Source organism: Gekko japonicus, unplaced genomic scaffold (assembly GCF_001447785.1).
Source record: "Gekko japonicus isolate JY-2015 unplaced genomic scaffold, Gekko_japonicus_V1.1 scaffold542, whole genome shotgun sequence".
Taxonomy (NCBI): Eukaryota; Metazoa; Chordata; class Lepidosauria; order Squamata; family Gekkonidae; genus Gekko; species Gekko japonicus.
This window is the reverse complement of record NW_015163104.1, coordinates 443,606-463,469: the sequence shown is the minus strand read 5'-3', so window position 1 is coordinate 463,469 and position 19,864 is coordinate 443,606. Positions and strand designations below refer to the sequence as shown.

The 19,864-nt window shown below is 45.8% G+C and overlaps 2 protein-coding genes across 2 annotated transcripts in view; one reads left to right on the top strand and one right to left on the bottom strand.

Moving 5' to 3' along the window:
- The window catches only part of LOC107106589 (zinc finger protein 135-like), a 110,622-nt gene that overhangs the window by 21,213 nt on the left and 69,545 nt on the right, over nucleotides 1–19,864 (top strand). The window lies entirely within an intron of this gene.
- LOC107106576 (zinc finger protein 2 homolog) overlaps nucleotides 7,070–19,864 on the bottom strand; it is a 23,104-nt gene continuing 10,309 nt past the window's right edge. The window contains exon 3 of the mRNA XM_015406757.1: nucleotides 7,070–8,272. Within this exon, the coding sequence (XP_015262243.1) occupies nucleotides 7,286–8,272 (987 nt within the window). The 3' untranslated portion in view covers nucleotides 7,070–7,285. The remainder of the gene's footprint in view (nucleotides 8,273–19,864) is intronic.

Sequence of the window (19,864 nt, the reverse complement as noted above, 5' to 3'; positions counted from 1 at the left end):
CTGCCCAAAAATAGCCCTGGTCTTAACCACTTGAGCCACCACAACATATAGTAATTAAAAACAAGTGGTGAAAATTTTGTAGCTCCCTCCCATGTCTGGTCTGTGGGTGCTTCACACGTCCAGTGGGGGAGTAAGCTCTTATAGGGGTCCAGGTAGGGGGCCAGCCATAATGTTAACCGTCGCTGTCCTCAACCAAATGCCTGGCGGAACATCTCTGCCTTACAGGCCCTGCGGAATTGCATAAGTTCCCGCAGAGCCCTGATGCTATTTGGCAGAGAGTTCTACCAGGTTGGGGCCATATGTGTGTGTTACGTTCTATCATGTCGCTTCCGACTTATGGTGACTCTATGGGTGATTTCGCACTAGAGCTGCCTCGCGGTGCAGTCGCTATTTGCCCCGACACAAATATGTCAATTTCACACCCGAAGCTGCGGGGCTGCATTTTGACTCCTGGTTTTTGAGGATCACGAAACTGCGGAGGAAATTGGGCGAAGCCGCAGGTCAAAATGCAGCCCCGCAGCCTCAGGTGTGAAATTGACAAATAGTGTCAGGGCAAACGGTGGCTGCGCCGTGAGGCAGCTCTAGTGCGAAATTGCCCTATGAGTTAATGACTTCCAAAATATCCTATCATTAACAGCCTTGCTCAGGTCTTGCAAACTGAGGGCCCGTGTGGCTTCATTGAGTCAATCCATCTCATGGGCCTTCCTGTTCCCCGCTGCCTTCAACTTTCCCTAGCATTATTGCCTTTTCCAGTGAGTCTTATAGCTGACAAAATATTTTCTGATTTCAACTGAGAAGGGCCAAACAACTGCACCATCCAAAACTGTTTTAGATTTTGAAAGAATAAGAATGCCCCTCACACTGAAGTTCCCAACCCCACATCCCTGAGTTTCTGGAAGAGTCACACTGTTCTGAACTTACCTCCGAATTAGGAGACCGTCATAAGAAGGAGAAGGAGAAGAGATTGGATTTATACCCCGCCCTTCACTTGGAGTCTCAGAGCGGCTTACAAGCTCCTTTCCCTTCCCCTCCCCACAACAGAGTCACCCTGGGAGGTGGGCGGGGCTGAGAGAACTCCTGACACAAACGGCTCTTTTCCAAGGACAGCTGTGCCAGAGCTTGTGACTGACCCAAGGTCACATCAGCAGGTGCAAGTGGAGGAGTGGGGAATCAAACCCGGTCCTCCCAGATTAGAGTCCGCACACTTAACCACTACACCAAACTGGCTCTCTGTGACTCATGCAGAGATGCAACACACAGCTGCCTCTCAGGCTGGCTATTTCTCCTGCAACGAGAATGACTCGGAGCCATACCAGAGGAGATTCGGAGAATTCAGTATTCGGAGCTCCTATTAAGTTTTGTAAAAAGTAAAGGTAAAGGTTCCCTTGCTCGAAAGCCAGTTGAATCCAACTCTAGGGTTGCGGTGCTCATCTCCGTTTCAAAGTCAAAGAGCCAGCGCTGTCTGAAGACTGTGGTCATGTGGCCGGCATGACCAAGGCGCATGGAACGCTGTTAGCTTCCCACCGAAGTGGTCCCTATTTATCTACTTGCAATTTCTTGCTTTCGAACTGCTAGGTTGGCAGGAGCTGGAACTAGAGACGGGAGCTCACTCCGTCATGCGGCACACTCGGGTCTCGAACTGCTGAACTACCGACCTTCCACAGCCTGCAGTTCAGCGTCTTAACCACTTGAGCCACCGCAGCTTCATCAAGTTTCATAGATGAAGCTAAAGTTCTCTGTGCTGGACTTAACATCGAAAATAGTGGTAGGGATCTCAGAAGTTGCTTCTAGTTTCAGGATGATTATGGGAAAACTGAAGGGAATCAGAACATCCTGACCCACAAAACCCCCATCCCCATGGTATTTGCAGCAACCGAAGTTAAGGTTCTTTCTTTGGGCCATAACTTTTGTTGAAGGGACTCTTAGGAAAAAATAGGTGAGATATGTGTGTGTTTGGATGTATGTATGTATGTATACACTAGGCTTCTGAATATTTCACAGCATTCAAAGATCACTGAAATCTGATGCTTTTCAACCTCATGCATTCAGTTACATTTGAGAAGTGTTAGATTTGGTTTTCTTTGTACACACTATTTCAATAGCCGTTAGCAGGGCTATTTTTGGGCAGGAACGCACAGGAACGGAGTTCCGGCTGGCTCGCCACGCCCAGCAGGAACTCATTAGCATAATAGGCCACACCCAACAGCAGAAATTCATTAGGATTGGCTACATTAGGGGTGTGTGGCCTAACATGCAAAGGAGTTCCTGCTACAAAAAAGCCCTGGGTTTTGACAACAAACAAGGTAAAAATAAGAAGCAAAAGGTGGGTGTGGCTGGATGACCACACTTCTGGTAACATGGGGGTTTGGCCTAATGTGCTAATAAGCTGTGCTGTCAGGGGTGTGGCCCAATATGCTAGTGAGTTCCTGCTATTGGGTGTGGCATATTATGCTAATGAGTTCCTGCTGGGTTTTTTCTACAAAAAGAGCCCTGGCCCGTTAGGACGAATTAACATGTTTGTATCTCTTAAGTGCTTGCCTGATTAAAACAGTTTTGTTTCAATCGGATTCCTTAACTCACTGACATTTTTGCTTGATCCGCTGGTGGAAAGGTCAAACACCTCATTTACAATTATTACACTATTAAAAATAAGTTGCCCTCTCAGTGGGACTTATGTGCATAGATCCTCTGGCAGTCTCTAAAGCTTCTTGGCTGACGAGAATAATTTTCACAAAATTAAGTCGTCCGGACTATTAATTGGATGTGAATCAGCTACTTGTTAAAATAAAAAATAATTTCCCAAGCACAGCGAGCTATGTGGGTGGTGAGCGCAGTGAGCGGGGCGAGCCCCTGCGGCTCCTACACAAAGTTGCCCATGTGCAAGGCTTTTGCAAGCCAAGAAAGACACATCTTGTTCAGTGTTCCCTCTAAGCTGAGTTAGTGTGAGCTAGCTCACAGTTTTTTGGCCTCTGGCTCATACATTTTTGTCTCAGCTCAGGAAGGACAGCCCCAGAGCCAATTCATTTATGCAGCAGCCAAATTGCTCACTCACAACTTTAATGCCGACAGCTCATGAAGTAGAATTTTTGCTCACAAGGCTCCATGCCTTAGAGGGAACATTGATCTTGTTAGTATTACGTACCCTGCCGATCTCCCCAGTGTGGCTTCAAAGCAGCTTTTCCCACTCTCTCTTTCATTTTGTCCTCACAACGAATCCTCACAACCTCCATGCTTGATAGAAGACAGACGGAGTGTAACAACAGGGTATCAGGTAATTACTCTCCACACTCCACAAGGGTGCGTCTGCCCATGTATCTCCTATTTTGATGTATTTATTTATTTCACTACGATGTCCCTTGGAATTAAACCCAAACAAATGATGATCATATATGCTAAGCTTGTTATTCCAGTTTGGTCCTTGAATCTATTAAACACCTTTTATATTGCTTATGCCAATTTGCTGCTCATCCTCTACCTATACGTATGGACTGGTAGCTTCTATTTCAATGTACCTGAAGAAGCGTGCGTGAACACGAAAGCTTACGCCCAGAATAAAAATGTGTTGGTCTCAAAGGTGCCACTGGACTTGGACCAGGCTGCCCACCTGAATCAAACAAATACCGGTATATATATTACTCCACAATGCCATCAGCTGCCCTGCAGAAGAGACGCCTTCCCATCAGCAGCAGTCAGAACAAGTTTCGGTATCCTGAGGTTTTTATCTTGCTAAATGTTCAGCACTGATGCGTTTCCTTATTCCCTCCCCCCCCCCTTATCACAACACAGGATTGCCAGCTCAGGAACATGCAGATGTAGAGTTTTGCGGGAGTCCGGGAGCATCACAATGATGTCACTTCCAGGGTCATGCTGGAAGTAGTGTCATGGCATCAGAACGATGCATCCTCCATCACCCGTGCGTCTCCTGAGGCACGGCAGGCAACCACGGCTACCAGCAGAAGGGCGAGACCAGGCAGGCCCTAATTGCAGGGTTACATAAGAACATAAAAGACGCCAATGTTGGATCAGGCCAAAGGCCCATCCAGTCCAACATTCTGTGTCACACAGTGGCCAGAAATACCAGGTGCCATCAGGAGGTCCACCGGTGGGGCCAGGACACTAGAAGCCCTCCCACTGTTGCCCTCCCCCAAGCACCAAGAAGACAGAGCATCACTTGCCCCAGAGCCCCTATCTATACCTTGTGGCTAATAGCCACTGACGGACCTTTGCTCCATATGCTTATCTAATTCCCTTTTGAAGCCGTCCATGCTTGTAGCCACCACCACTTCCTGTGGCAGTGAATTCCATGTGTGGATCACTCTTTGGGTGAAGAAGTACTTCCTTTTATCCGTTCAGCAATTTCATGGAGTGCCCATGAGTTCTTGTATTGTGAGAAAGGGAGAAAAGTACCTCTTTCTCTATCTGCTCTATCCCATGCATAATCGTATAAACCTCGATCATGTCACCCCTCAGTCGTCGTTTCTCCAAGCTAAAGAGCCCCAAGCGCCTTAACCTTTCCTCATAGGGAAAGTGTTCCAACCCTCTTATCATTCGAGTTGCCCTTTTCTGCAATTTTTCCAAAGCTATAATATCCTTTTTAAGGTGTGGTGACCAGAACTGCACACAGTATTCCAAATGAGGTTGCACCATTGATTTATAGAGGGGCATTATGATATTGGCTGATCTGTTTTCAATACCCTTTCTAATAATCCCCAGCATAGCATTGGCTTTTTTTATTGCAGTCACACACTGTCTCGACATTTTCAGTGAGTTATCTACTACAACTCCAAGATCTCTCTCTCGATCAGTCTCTGCCAGTTCAGATCCCAGGTTCTGAGTTAAGAGTTCTCAAGCGAGAGCACAAGATGGTAAGAGTTAATATTTAAGTTCTGCGGCACCTTTAAGGCCAACAAAGTTTTATTCTGGGTGTAAGCTTTCATGTGCACGCACACTTTTTCAGAATTCTGCACACCAAAGCTTATACCCAATGTGAAATGCATTTTCTCCTGGGAGGTTGGCAAGGGGCAAAAGCCTCCACTGGGTATTTTGAAAGGGTTTTTTTCCTTCTAGGCAGAGGAGGAGTCAGTTCGCTTGTACCTCAGCTAATGGGTTTGAGATAAAGAAATGATCCAGCTTCCCCCTGCGCCGCCCGTGTATTAGGAAGATCAGGAGTGGAACAATGGTGGGATCTTGTGTACACTCTTAAGTACGCCGTCTTATAACAACTAACTCATTATGCAGCATGTAACGATTTCATGTTTTGTGTGTGTGTGTCTTTAAAAGTGGTTTGTATGGATGTATGACAGACTAGGATGCTGGAAGCAAGCAAGTGGTATGATTGGTGAGTGACAGAGAGGGGGAGGGTTTTTGGAATGGATGCTGTGTGGAGGATTGGAATGTCTATCTGGTGTGTCTGTGAGGTATGACAGTTGAGTTAAACGGTTAAACAGGGAGTTGAGTAAAACAGTTAGAGAGAGCAGAGTGTGCTGTGTTAAAAGCAGTTAATATATGAGTTTTGTCCTGAAGTCTCTGTGTTAAGCAGACGGTTAAGTCTGTGATATAAGAGTTACAATTGAAAGCTGAGAGCTTGAGAAAAGTACCAGGAAATATTGTTACAAAGTGGCTTTATCCTCCCTGTCAGTAGAGGAGAGGCTTGTGAGAGACACCAAGCATTTGGTCAAATCATTCCCAGTACTGTTTACCTTGTTCACCCTCGTGTTTATACTTTCGTTAAATAAATCCTATTTACTTCAAGTTTACCAGCTAAGTAAAGAATTCTTCCACAGACCACATAGTTCCTCGAAAGGCCTAGACCCAGTGCTACAATACCAACCCCAGAAGCAAAGAGAAGAATTGGAATTTATAGAAATTCCTGGTGGCAGCTAGAATACCCTACAGAATAAAACATAAAGAACATTTTAAAAGAAAAACTAGACCTCCCCAAATAAGAGGTCGTCACACAGCACTTTATCATTCATGATTGTTTCAACTGAAATGATTTTAGGTGATTTTAATTGTTTTGTATTAACCAGTGTAAGCCACCCTGAGCCTGCTGTAAAGCGGGAAGGGCGGGGTATAAACCTAATAAAATAAATAAAAATTCTCCCACCCCCTTTCTCCAAGCAGGGAGCAGAGGTTTGGAGGTATAAAATGCTAGATAAAAGCAGATTCCTGGCAGCGACAGGAAAAACTTCCTTGATCTGGGATGACCGGGCTTAAGTGGGAGGAGACAGGGATTTGATAAAATCTCCTTGCAACAGGAAATAGGGCTCTTTTCTTTGTGATGCTACAGTCAGGAGCATTCTGAGCTGTGGTTTGCAAGCAGGCAGCCATTAACCACAGAGGTCAACAAGAATCGAAAAAGCTAAGTTGAAAGCCTTTGTAGATCACCCCAAACGATATAAAACAGAAGATACTTCTTTTAACAGCATCCAAAGCTTTCTCAAGTAGGTAAACCTCCTTAAGATCTTAGAAGAAGGTAAGCAAAGTTTAAATGCTTCAATAACAGACTGAACTGAAACAAACTATTCATTTTCTTCCAGTCACAGAACAAATACACATAAGCATGCATTAACAAATCATAACAAGGAAAAGCCAAAAAGTCAAATACAAAAATCACATCAAAAAGAAACATTTACCATTTTTATTATTATACAACTCATTTTACTATTTTAACAAGATTCCCCCCCCAGCCTGTAGTAAACCAAGATGCCAACACACTTAACACCAAAATCATTGGACCTAACGTAATTCGGCCTAACCAAATGTTATCATGTTAGGTTTATTCATTTACTCGTAAACATACCATGTCAGATTACAGTCACTTACTCATCTTCCAACATTATATACTCCATCAAGTGTCAGCAATGCCCTTCTACTCTCTACATTGGACAAACAGGCTCGTCTCTACACAAAAGGAATGAATGGACATAAACCTGACATGAAAAATACTCTGAAACCAGCAGGAAAACATTTTAATCTTCCAAGATATTCCAATGCTAACCTAAGAGTGGCAGTTTTCCTACAGAGAAGCTTCAAAGGGAGACACTAATCTAGAATTGGTGGTGAGGGGTGCAAGTACAGTTCTCCAAACTGAGAAGCATACTGAGGCAAGGTGGGGAAGGCAAGACTTTGATATGTAAAAGGCTTGACTGCTTTTTCTTTGTGGTTGTTTGCAGTTTTTTGGAAGGTTCTATAAACTGAGATGGGCCTTGTCATGGGCAGCTATTTTAAAAAAGTGATGGTCACAACCAAGACAAGGTGGCAGCCTTCACTGGTTTCCTGCATGCTAACTGTGACTGTGTAGCTCTTTCTCTGGGTGAACTTTCTGGTGTGAGGTAAGGCTCTGGCTCTGCCTGAAATTCTTTCCACACTCCAAGCATTTATATGGCTTCTCCCCTGTATGAATCCTTTGATGTTTAGTCAGGGCGCTATTCTGAGTGAAGCTCTTTCCACATTCCATGCATTTATATGGCTTCTCCCCTGTGTGAATCCTGTCATGCACAGCTAGGTAGCGATCAGTAGAGAAGCTCTTTCCACACTTCAAGCATTTATATGGGCTCTCCCCTGTGTGAATTCTTTGATGAACCATGAGGCTCCTCTTCTGACCAAACCTATTTCCACATTCCAAACATTTATATGGCTTCTCTCCCGTATGAATCCTTCGATGTTTAGTCAGGGCACTATTCTGAGTGAAGCTCTTTCCACATTCCACGCATTTATATGGCTTCTCCCCCGTGTGAATCCTGTCATGCACAGCTAGGTAGCGATTAGTAGAGAAGCTCTTTCCACACTTCAAGCATCTATATGGGCTCTCCCCTGTGTGAATTCTTTGATGAACCATGAGGCTCCTCTTCTGACCAAACTTCTTTCCACATTCCAAACATTTATACGGTTTCTCCCCTGTGTGAATCCTTCGATGTACTGTTAATGAGCCAGACTGCCTGAAATTCTTCCCACACTCCAAACATTTATATGGCTTCTCCCCTGTGTGAATCATTTGATGTTTAATTAGACAGTCCTTCTGAGAGAAACTCCTTTCACACTCCAAGCATTTATATGGCTTCTCCCCCGTATGAATCCTGCGATGTGTAATCAGGGAGCTATACTGAGTGAAGCTCTTTCCACATTCCATGCATTTATATGGCTTCTCCCCTGTGTGAATCCTGTCATGTACAGTTAGGCAGTGATTACTAGAGAAGCTCTTTCCACACTTCAAGCATTTATATGGGCTCTCCCCTGTGAGAATTCTTTGATGTACCATGTGCCTCCTATTCTGACCAAAACTCTTCCCACATTCGAAGCATTTATACGGCTTCTCCCCTGTATGAATCCTTTGACGTATAGTTAGCTGGCTACTCCAACAGAAGCTGTTTTCACATCCAAAGCTGTGGAGCCCTTTCACATTTACAGGATCTGCTGCTGGAAAAGAGAGACGAAAGGCATATAAGAATCAAAGGAAACAAATAGCACTTAGCAGGTAGAGTCACTAGTGAATGGTAATTTGCACAATGAAAGCCGTGTCTTGGAAAAGGACATCTTGGTAGGGTCAAGTGAAAAGGTCAAGGACACCTTGGAAGTGGAGACGGGAGGGAATTTGTTACTTCCGTTGTCCAAAGTTGCTCTGGAGCCCTCCAAGGAAGAGCAGACAGTGGGCTTAACTTTCAGGGTAGGTTGTTTTCCAGTGTTAATTTAGGAGGCGGGGGGAGAGAGAATGGGACAGAAATGCTTTTCTTAACTTGAGTTTTACTGAAAAGTTTTTGTTTGATAGGAATGGGAGAAGACGAAGAAGAAGAAGAAGACAAAGACGAAGAAGAAGACGAAGAAGAAGATGAAGACGAAGAAGACGAAGACGAAGAAGACGAAGACGACGAAGACGAGGAGGAGGAGGAGGAGGAGGAGATTGGATTTATACCCTGCCCTTCACTTGGAGTCTCAGAGCGGCTTACAAACTCCTTTCCCTTCCCCTCCCCACAACAGACACCCTGTGAGGTGGGTGGGGCTGAGAGAACTCTGACACAAACTGCCCTTTCAGGAACAGCTGTGCCAGAGCTTGTGACTGACCCAAAGTCACATCAGCAGGTGCAAGTGGAGGAGTGGGGAATCAAACCCGGTTCTCCCAGATTAGAGTCCGCACACTTAACCACTACACCAAACAGGCAAACACATTATCATCAACAATAAGATACCAAGGAATGCCATTATAATAGTGATTCTATAAAGAAGGAATCACCTTCATTTGGAAAAGAAGCTATGATGTTCGGCAAAGAACCTATGTACGCTTAAGTAAACAGTTACCCATTCACCCAACCACTGATACATAGTCAAAACAATTACATTCAATAGAATAGTCCAGTGGCTCCTTTAAGACCAACAAAGTTTTATTCAAGGTGTGGAGAAATGGATTGTCTCCTGGAAGGTTGGAAACGAGCAAGGCCTTTCCCTCACATACAGGCCTTGGGCCTTGCTGCAAATTTTCCTTTAGGCCTACATTTCCCAGGCACCCTCCAAGCCTCAAGACTGGGCCTGGTGAGGAAAAACAGGCAGACAGTTCCTGTTGAAAAGGCAGGACTTTGACAGACAGCAAGGGAGAGAGGGTGTTTGTTGTCTGAAGCTGGGCAGCGGTGAGGCTGTTTTTGGAGGGCACTCATCTATCACCTCATGGTGGGGGTGAGTCTGACCTGAAGAGGATCAGGCATTCAAACAGTGGTAGGAATTCAGTCAGATGGTTGCATTAAGGAATGTCATTGTTCTCCAGGCAATTTCTTTCCATGGGTGTTTTGCCCTGCGTGTTTGTACTGCACCCTGTCTTAATTCTCCCCTATTTAATTAACCATTTCTATATCTAGGGCTGCCAAGTCCCCCAGGGTGGCGGGGGTTTGCCCACCCAAAGGGCTCCCAACCCACCGGTCTGGATCAGGCCAGCAGGGGGAACCCCACCCCCAAAGTGCCCATTTCGGGCTGACATGCCCAGTGCGATGACATCACCCGGAAGTGACGTCATCACGTCAGGCATGTTGCCGGCCGATGCTCTAGCAATCAGCCTGGAAACTCTCTCTACCCCATGGATAATTTTATAAACCTGTCCTGTCCAATCTTAGTTTTCTCTTTTTTCTAAATTCCCAGACACTGGAGAACAAGAGCGCAGCGACCTGCTAGCATGCGTTCAGTTAGGACAGGATAAGGATATTAGAAGAGTCCTGCTAGATCAGACCTGAGCTCCATCTAGTCCAGCAGTCTTGTCTGACACAAGGACTGAGAATAGAACAGCCAATATTGTAATGCCCCTGAACAGATCTAGGGTGCGGCCTCATTTGGAATACTGTGTACAGTTCTGGTCACCGTATCTCAAAAAGGCCATTGCAGAGTTGGAAAAAGGACAGAGGGAGGGGCAACCAAGATGATTAGGGGGTTGAAGCACCTTCCCTAATGAGGAAAGGCTGAAGAGTCTGGGATTTTTCAGTTTAGAAAAGACAACTAAGGGGGGGACTTATCATAGAGGTTTATAAAATATGCTTGGGGTGGGGAGAGTTGGCAAAGAGAAATTTTTCTCCCTCTCTCAAAATACTAGAACTCCAGGGCCTCCAATGAAGCTGTTGGGCAGGAGGTTCAGGAGAGACAAAACGTAAATACTACTTTGCACAGAGAGTGATTACGATGTGGAATTCACTGCCAGAGGATGTAGTGATGGCCACTGGAATAAATAGCTTTTTAAAGGGGTTAGATTCACGGAGGAGAGGTCTATCAGTGGCTAATAGCCATGGTGACTGAGGGGAACCTCCATATTCAGAGGCACTAATCCTCCAAATCCCAGAGACAGGAGGCAACATCAGGGGAAGGCCTCAGCCTCTATGCTCTGGTGTTTGTGGTCCATAAATAAATAAATAAATATGTGAGACAGGATGTGGGACTAGATGAATTACTTGTCTGATCCAGCAGAGCTCTTCTTACATTCTTACAGTGGACAACCAGTCCTGAACAGAGCCTTCGCCATTGCTAGATTTCTTCTTCTCCAGAGAAACAAGTGGATGATCTCCAGAATAACTCTACACAGCGCAACTCTGACCAGAGTAACTCTACAGAGTCATTGTTTGAGGCGTTGATCCATAAGATGCTCTGCTGGATACTGTTATAGATGCACACAGAATAGAATTACTGCAACCAGTGCATATAACAAACATGTATTAACTATATTAATGCCTTTACAAATTGTATTCACAGAAAGAGAAAGCCAATGTTAATAAAGATGGAATGGATGATGAGACGAACTCCCCCGGAGTTGACATTCGTTTCGATGATACGTCTTTTTCACATCAAGCAAATGTGTCTTCATAAGGACATGGGTCTCCCAAAACTGATTCTTTCTTAACTCCCATGCATAGTGAAGTTATTCATAAGATGTTCTCAAGCATAATACCAAATACGGGCCGATCAGCCTATAGGTATTATTTGGTATTATGCTTGAGAACATCTTATGAATAACTTCACTATGCATGGGAGTTAAGAAAGAATCAGTTTTGGGAGACCCATGTCCTTATGAAGACACATTTGCTTGATGTGAAAAAGACTATCATCGAAACGAATGTCAACTCCGGGGGAGTTCGTCTCACCATCCATCCATCTTTATTAACATTGGCTTTATCTTTCTGTGAATACAATTTGTAAAAGCATTAATATAGTTAATACATGTTTGTTGTATGCACTGGTTGCAGTAACTCTATTCTGTGTGCATCCATATCATACTGCACCCCCCTCTGTTTGCTTGAGATTTCTTCTTACAGCACAAGTTTACATAGCTAGCTTAGTGCATTCATTTAGAGTCACAGAAACATGTGGAGATATTTAAGCTCCCTTCTTTTCTGTGTGCCAGATGAGACTTCATCATGAAAACAAGGGCCCCGGAAGAGGCTCCCCTGATCCCTTCTCTTCTGTATTCGTGATAAAACAGAAAAGATCCTTACCCAGAGAGGCCACAGTTTCGTAATTCTCCTGCATGACTTCCCAGTAGAGGGCTCTTTGACCTGGATCCAGCAGAGCCCATTCCTCCTCTGTGAAGAACACGGCCACCTCCTCGAAGGACATTGGGAGCCCCTGAAAGAGGGAAACATTTCCCACTGGACCATGCCTTTCTATCCCTGAGTTTTAGGGAAGAAGGTAGACCAGCAATTTGACGGAAATTAAACCCATCAACTAAGAGTGATAAAAATTGGAGTTGTTTTTTCAGGCCCTGGAAATATTATCTTCCGTGTTTCACTGTACAATTCCACAGAGGTGGCATTTTCATGTAATGCTCCTTCACAGAAGTACTAAGCTACTCTATGCGTCCTGTTCAGCAAACATTGCTTGTGTTAATCACAATCATGGGCCCCGGTCACACGGCAAAGTTGCCGCGGGAGATGCACGGACGGTGGGCGGATTATCCGGGCGCGATCACACCCCAACATCTGGGAAGTGGAGTGCACCCGTGGCTTACCGCCGAAAATGCGCGTTAAAAAAGTAGTACCTCCAAAGTACTAGTAAACGTTTGCCACGGGCTGCCTCCAGACTCGCGTGGTGTGATCGCGCCAGCGCGCGGCTTTCCCCTCTGGTCCCTTGTTTACCCGCCGGCGCCGACGGAAGGACCCGTGGTGTGCCGCCGGCGCGTCTGATCGCGTAATCGTGGATCAAATTGCACTGGGGCAATTAGCCACGCCCCCCCCCCGCGATATCCGGCCCGTGTGACCGGGGCCATAATGTCTTTTGTTCTGCTCCCCCCCCCCAGCAAACCTAAGGCCTGTTCAGACCAGAATGATCGGTGTGTCTGTGTAGGCTAAAGATGGTGCTTACAGAATACCAAGCGAGAACATGGTTCTCCGTAGATGTATCTCAACATTTGTGCATTCTGTAGTAGCTGCAATAGGGATGGCATGTCCTTGAACCTTAAGTAACTCCCTGCACCTCAAGGGATTTGGGCTTTAAAAAGAATTATAAACTCTTTAAAAGGAAGAGAAGGATCATAAAAGTACCACAGACAATGACTATATTAAGTACGCGGGGGATATATTTTAATTGTAAAGAACTACATAGGGGAATGATCGTTAGTATCTGGAATAAACTCCAGCTGGTTGCATGAAAGAACAAGCCCCCCAACCTAGGGTTGCCAACCTCCAGGTGAGACCTGGAGCTCTCCCAGTGTTAAAACTGATCTCCAGGAGGGCCACCGTGTTGGTCTGAAGCAGCAGAACAAAGTTGGAAGTCCGGGGGGGACACCTTTACGACCACCAAAGTTCAATACCAGGTAGAAGCTTTTGTGTCCATGCACCCTTCTTCAGTTGAGTCCGACTCTAGGGTTGCAGTGCTAATCTCCATTTCAAAGCCGAAGAGCCAGCGCTGTCCGAAGACATTTCCGTGGTCATGTGGCCGGCATGACTAAACACCAAGGCGCACGGAACGCTGTCACCTTCCCACCGAAGTGGTCCCTATTTATCTACTTGCAATTTCTTGCTTTCGAACTGCTAGGCTGGCAGGAGCTGGAACTAGGAAGTGGTCCCTATTTATCTACTTGCAATTTCTTGCTTTCGAACTGCTAGGCTGGCAGGAGCTGGAACTAGAGACGGGAGCTCACTCCGTCATGCGGCACACTCAGGTCTCGAACTGCTGAACTACTAACCTTCCACAGCCTGCAGTTCAGCGTCTTAACCACTTGAGCCACCGCAGCTCCTAGAATTGAACTATGTTGGTCTTAAAGGTACCCCCCTGGACTCCGACAGAGATCAATTCCCCTGGAGAGAAAAGGGCTGCTTTCCCCTGGAGAGAAGGGCTCTATGGCATCATACCCCACTGAGGTCCCCCCCCCGTCCCCAAACCCTGCCTTCCCCAGGCTTCGCCCACAAAACTCCAGGAATCTCCCAAGCTGGAGTTGTGATCCCGAGAAACCTGCCTCTTCTTCCACGTGCGCTCCCATGGCCAGCCTCCTTCCTACCTCTGCTACTCCCTTCCCTCCACAAGTCTTAAAACAAAACAAAAAATCCCCTCACCTTTCCTTCAGACATACAAAAGCCAAAGTCGCCCTCAAGCCAGGGAGGAGGAGAAGAACCCCTGTTCAAGTCCATCAGATCTCCTCCAGGAATTGAGAATAAGAGAGATGCGGCTTCAGTATCCACCTCTCTTAGCCTTCCTGTCTTCTCTAGGAAAAACGACTTGCTTCTTCCTTATTATCTGCAAGGGGGGGGGAGTCGGGGGGAACCTCTTTGGGGATCGCAAGGGCTCGTGGTAAATGTAGTTCCCAGCCCGAGAACACAAATGCGAGGATAAAGCGTGAAGAGTGGTGGCTCAACCCGGCTTCTTTCTCAACAGCTTCTAGTTCTTTTCCGGATCTATCCTGACTTCAACTACCCCCTCCCCCGACCCTTATTCCTCTGCAATCCTGCGCACCTTTTCTGGGAGTAAGTCCCCAAATGAACGCAGAGCCGCTTACATCTGAGTAACAATCTACCTCTTCCTTAACGCTTTACGCCTCCAATGCATTTCAAATGGTTGCCAACGTCCAGGTTGGAAAATGCAAAACGGAGGGTCACAGTGGTAGGAAGATATGCAAAGGTATATAGCATCTAGAATAATAGATGTATGTTTAAGGTAGATCAATTTTGTGCTTTTTATTTTTTTCAATTTTTTCTATACTCTTATATAAATACTAGTGTCAATTATTATCAAAAACAAGTTTCACCCAAACAATGCATCAAAGTGCAGGTTTACATTCTGTCCCAATATTGGAATTCTGAATCTGGAACTAACAGCCTGAAGGGGAACTGATCTCTGCAGTTGGGCAATCTGTTGTGATTCTAGGAGATCTCCAGGCCCCACCTGGATACTGGCAACACTAGAAGAAGAGAAGGAAGCCGGAAAAGGGGAGATGCTATGAGAAGAAAAAGAAGAAGAAGAGACTGGATTTATACCCCGCCCTTCAGTACCCAATAGAGTCTCAAAGCGGCTTACAAACTCCTTTCCCTTTCCCTCCCCACAACAGACACCCTGTGAGGTGGGTAGGGCTGAGAGAGCTCTGACAGAACCTGCTCTTGTTCAAGAACAGCTGTGCCAGAACTATGGCTTGCCCAAGGTCATCCAGCAGCTGCAAGTGGAGGAGTGGGGAATCAAACCCAGTTCTCCCAGATTAGAGTCCGCACACTTAACCACTACACCAAACTGGTGTAGGGTTTTCAGGAGAGCGAAAGAGGAAATAATGGGGGAGGGGAAAATGAGATTCCTCCCACAAGTCCTTGTGGCTTCCCACTTATCTTAACTAAAGCATATCTCTCATATTATTAAACCCTTTTCAGCCAAAATGCTTCTGGAACTGTATTATTATTTTTTGACATTTGGGTGCTGTAAATAATAGGATATGTCAAAGGCCTGGAAAGGGTTAATAAAAGTGTGAGCGTTCAGCTTTTTCTAAATTTTATTTCTAAAATATTGCTCTTGAGTGTCAGTAAGACATCCCACTGTTTTTTTGTAGTATTGTTTGTTTAATGTCTGTTCAGGCCCGTTCCACAGTGTTCCAGAGGCATTGGCCTGGAAAGGGTTAATAAGTGCACAATATTTGTGTTTTGATTTCCAGAACAGTGTTCTGGAGTGCCTTTAACGCATCCTGCCATTTTTTTGCTATACTGTTATTTGTTTCATCCCTGTTCCGGCCTGCTCTGTAGTGTTCTGGAGGCATTTTGGCCTGGAAAGGACTAATAACAAATCAGCCAGTATCATAATGCCCCTGTATAAATCAATGGTGCGACCTCATTTGGAGTACTGTGTACAGCTCTGGTCACCACATCTCAAAAAGGATATTCTAGCATTGGGAACAGTGCAGAAAAGGGCAACTAGAATGATAAAAGGGTTGGGACACTTTCCCTATGAAGAAAGGTTAAAGCGCTTGGGGCTCTTTAGCTTGGAGAAACAACGGCTGAGGGGTGACATGATTGAGGTTTATAAGATTATGCATGGGATAGAGCAGGTAGAGAAAGAAGTACTTTTCTCCCTTTCTCACAATACAAGAAGTGGACACTCAATGAAATTGCTGAGCAGTCAGGTTAGAACAGATAAAAGGAAGTACTTCTTCACCCAGAGAGTGATTAACACGTGGAATTCACAGCCACAGGAGGTGGCGGCGGCTACAAGCATAGACGGCTTCAAGAGGGAATTAGATAAACATATGGAGCAGAAGTCCATCAGTGGCTATTAGCCACAAGGTATAGAGAGGGACTCTGGGGCAAGTGATGCTCTGTCTTCTTGGTGTTTGGGGGGGGGGAAACAGTGGGAGGGCTTCTAGTGTCCCAGCCCCACTGCTGGACCTCCTGATGGCACCTGGTATTTTTGGCCACTGTGTGACAGAGTGTTGGCCTGGATGGGCCACTGGCCTGATCCAACATTGCCTTCTCTTATGTTCTTAATAAATGTGTGGTATTTCTATATTTTGATTTCCAAAACAATGTTCTGGAGTGCCTTTAACACCTCCCACTGTTTTTTGCATTACTATTATCCAATAAACTGCTTTATTTGTATCAGTAACACTTTGGAATCACATACCCAACCAAGGTGATAAGAACCTGTAAAAACAGAGGCCTCCTGCTTAAGAGGATCAAATCCACACACTTCAGCTGCACTTCACTATAAAAGGAACTGAAAATAAAACTGCTATATACTCATAAAGTTGGAAGGGGCCAATACAGCCCCTCTAGTCCCACCCCCTGCTCAATGCAAGATGAGCTTAGAGCATCCCTGACAAGTGTTTGTCCAGCCGCTGCTTTAAAGACTGCCAGGGAGGGGGAGCTCACCACCGCCCTAGGCAGCCGATTTCACTGCTGAACTGCTCTTGCTATAAGCATTGTAATGCTCCTGTGTAGCTCTATAGTCCAGCCCATTTTGGAATGCCTTACCTCAAAAAGGATATTACAGTGCTGGGAAAAGTGCAGAACAGGGTGACTGAGATGATCAAAGAGGTTGGAGCACCTTTCCTATGAGCAAAAGCTCGAATCCGACTCTAGGGTTGCAGTGTTTATCTCCGTTTATCTCCAAGCCGAAGAGCCAATGCTGTCTGAAGATGTTTCCGTGGTCATGTGGCCGGCATGACTAGATGCCAAGGCGCACGGAACGCTGTTACCTTCCCACTGAAGTGGTACCTATTTATCTACTTGCAATTTCTTGCTTTCGTCAGGAACAGGGATTATTATGATCAAAGAGGTTGGAGCACCTTTCCTATGAGCAAAGACTCGAATCCGATTCTAGGGTTGCAGTGTTTATCTCCGTTTCCAAGCCAAAGAGTCGGGTCTAAAAATGCTGAACTACCGACCTTCCAGCCTGCAGTTCAGCGTCTTAACCACTTGAGCCACCGCAGCTTTTAGGGTTAGGGAGAAAAGACAACTAAGGGGGATATGATAGAGCAGGGGTCCCCAATGTGGTGCCGTGGGCACCATAGTGCCTGCCAACAACTTTCCTGGTGCCCACCAAGTGTTTTTAGAAAACGGGCAAGGTCAGATGAGACTTTTGCCCAACAAGGCTTTTGATTGGCTATTTGAGATTTGATTGGTTGTGCAGATTTTTAAGAAGAAGAGATTGGATTTACCCCCCACCCTTCGCTACCCAAAGGAGTCTCAAAGTGGTTTACGATCTCTTTCCCTTCCTCTCCCCACAACAGACACCCTGTGAGGTAGGTGGGGCTGAGAGAGCTCTCTCGAGAACTGCTCGTGAGAGAACAGCTCTGAAAGAACTTGTAACTGACCCAAGGTCACAGCAGCAGCTGCATGAAGAGGAGTGGGGAATCAAACCCGGTTCTCCCAGATTAGAGTCCACACTCCTAACCAATGTTCCCTCTAAGCTCTGAAGTCTGTGAGCAAAAATCCTACTTCATGACCTGATGGCATTCAAGTTGTGAGCGAGTGATTTGGCTACTGCATCAATGAGTCTGCTCTGGAGCCCTCCTTCCTGAGCTAAGACCAAAATGTGTGAGCCGGAGGCTAAAAAACTGTGAGCTAGCTCACACTAACTCAGCTTAGAGGGAACAACCACACCAAACTGGCTCTCAAAACGTTGTTTTGGCAGCAGTGACCACACAGCTACAGCACAAGGACCTTCACTGTGTGATTGCAGCAGCCATTTTATGGCTGGTTCCGCCTCCTGCGGCAGCTGTTTTGTGGCAGCCATTTTGTGGCTGCGCCCACTACTCTACATCAGAATTCTAAAGGTGCCTGCGGGCATGAAAAAGCTGGGTCCCTCTCGGCTTGGAGGATCAGACAAAATTCAGAGGATCAGTCAAAATGTAGAGGATTAGACAGAAGCAACTAAAATGAAGTGATGCATTACAGAAAAGCAGTAGAGAGATTTAAAAAATAAAGCGAGCGAACAATATTTTCCCGACCATAGGTAGTGTGCCGCTGCAACAAGACGGCGCAAGTAATGTGTTTGTGTGTCAAGTGGTGTCAAGTTGCAACCCTAGCAAGGGGCTTTCAAGGCACGTGAGAAGCTCGGGTGGTCTGCCATTGCCTTCCTTGGTGGTCCCCCTTACACGTACCAAGCTCCCTTACACCTGCTGAGCTTCCAAGATCTGATGAGATCGGGCTATACCACGCTGCCTTCCCTCACCACCAGCAAGAAATAGGTACTGTGATATCTGTTTTCTAAGACACCTCTCAAGAAGGCTGTTCCCAAAGCCTAAGCATCCATAAGAGAGACCGGGGATACAGGGAGATTCTCATTCTGCACTTCAAAGCAGCCAAGACCGGGCAGCAGCCCAAGAGAGGCTTCTGGGATGGATGACGTTGCCAGCACCACTTTGAGCCCTCTTTTCCTTTTTTTTCCCCCTCATTAACATTTTATTGGTAGGATTAAAACAATAAAGCAAATATAACAATAAAAATATGCACTTTGAAAGGAATTTATTTGTCATACTTATTTATTAAGAGACTCACACCATGTTTCCCTGTTTCCTCAAGGCTGAAGGCTGCTTACAATAACAAACACATCTCCTTGCTAAAACCAAAAATAAAATAGCCAACCCCAGATCTCTCCCAGCTTCAAAGATGCCTGCCATTCAAACCCCCTCAAATGCCCTGGCAGACAGGCAGGCCTTGCAGTGCCGCCTTCTTCTTCTTCTTTTAAATTTATAGGTTTTTTTATTGAGATTAACTTTGTAAATTTATAACACAGATTACAATTTCAAGTAGACAAAATATGAATGTTAAAACATATTTTTGTAAGTTGTAACTTTGATTATAACCAGGGCTACTTTTGGGCAGGAACGCACAGGAACGGAGTTCCAGCTGGCTTCAGAGTTGGCCACGCCCACTACAGCCCAAACCTCTGTGTGTGCGTGGCTACCAAGCCTGTAGCTACAGTGGGGCATCTTGGGGCCTGGCCCCCCAATTTACTGCCACGCCCCCCACTTCCCATCCAGCCCAGGCTCTGTGATTTCCAATTTTTTATTTTATATGTGGTGTTCCCTGGGGGTGTGTGCACAGGGTGCCCCCTGACGTATTTAAAGCCCCCCCAAATTAAAAAATCCTGGCTACAGGCCTGGTGGCTACAGAGGGAAGGCCTGGAGAGCGACACTCCCACCCAGCAACTCCAAGGCGGGCAAGCCAGGGGGGGCCCTGGAAGGATCAGGGAAGGTTTGCCTGGGCTCCCCACAGCTAAGAGAAGGCATGGGGTGTGGCCTATTATGCTAATGAGTTCCTGCTTTACTACTGTCTTAACGTTTGTAATACAGGGGAATTTCAGACAGGTGATAGATTCCGGAAGGGAACTGGTTCTCAAACGGGTTCTGGTCTGTCATTTCAGACAGAACCCGTTTGAGAACCGGTTCCCTTCCGGAATCTCTTTGCCATTTCATACACAAACACTTCAG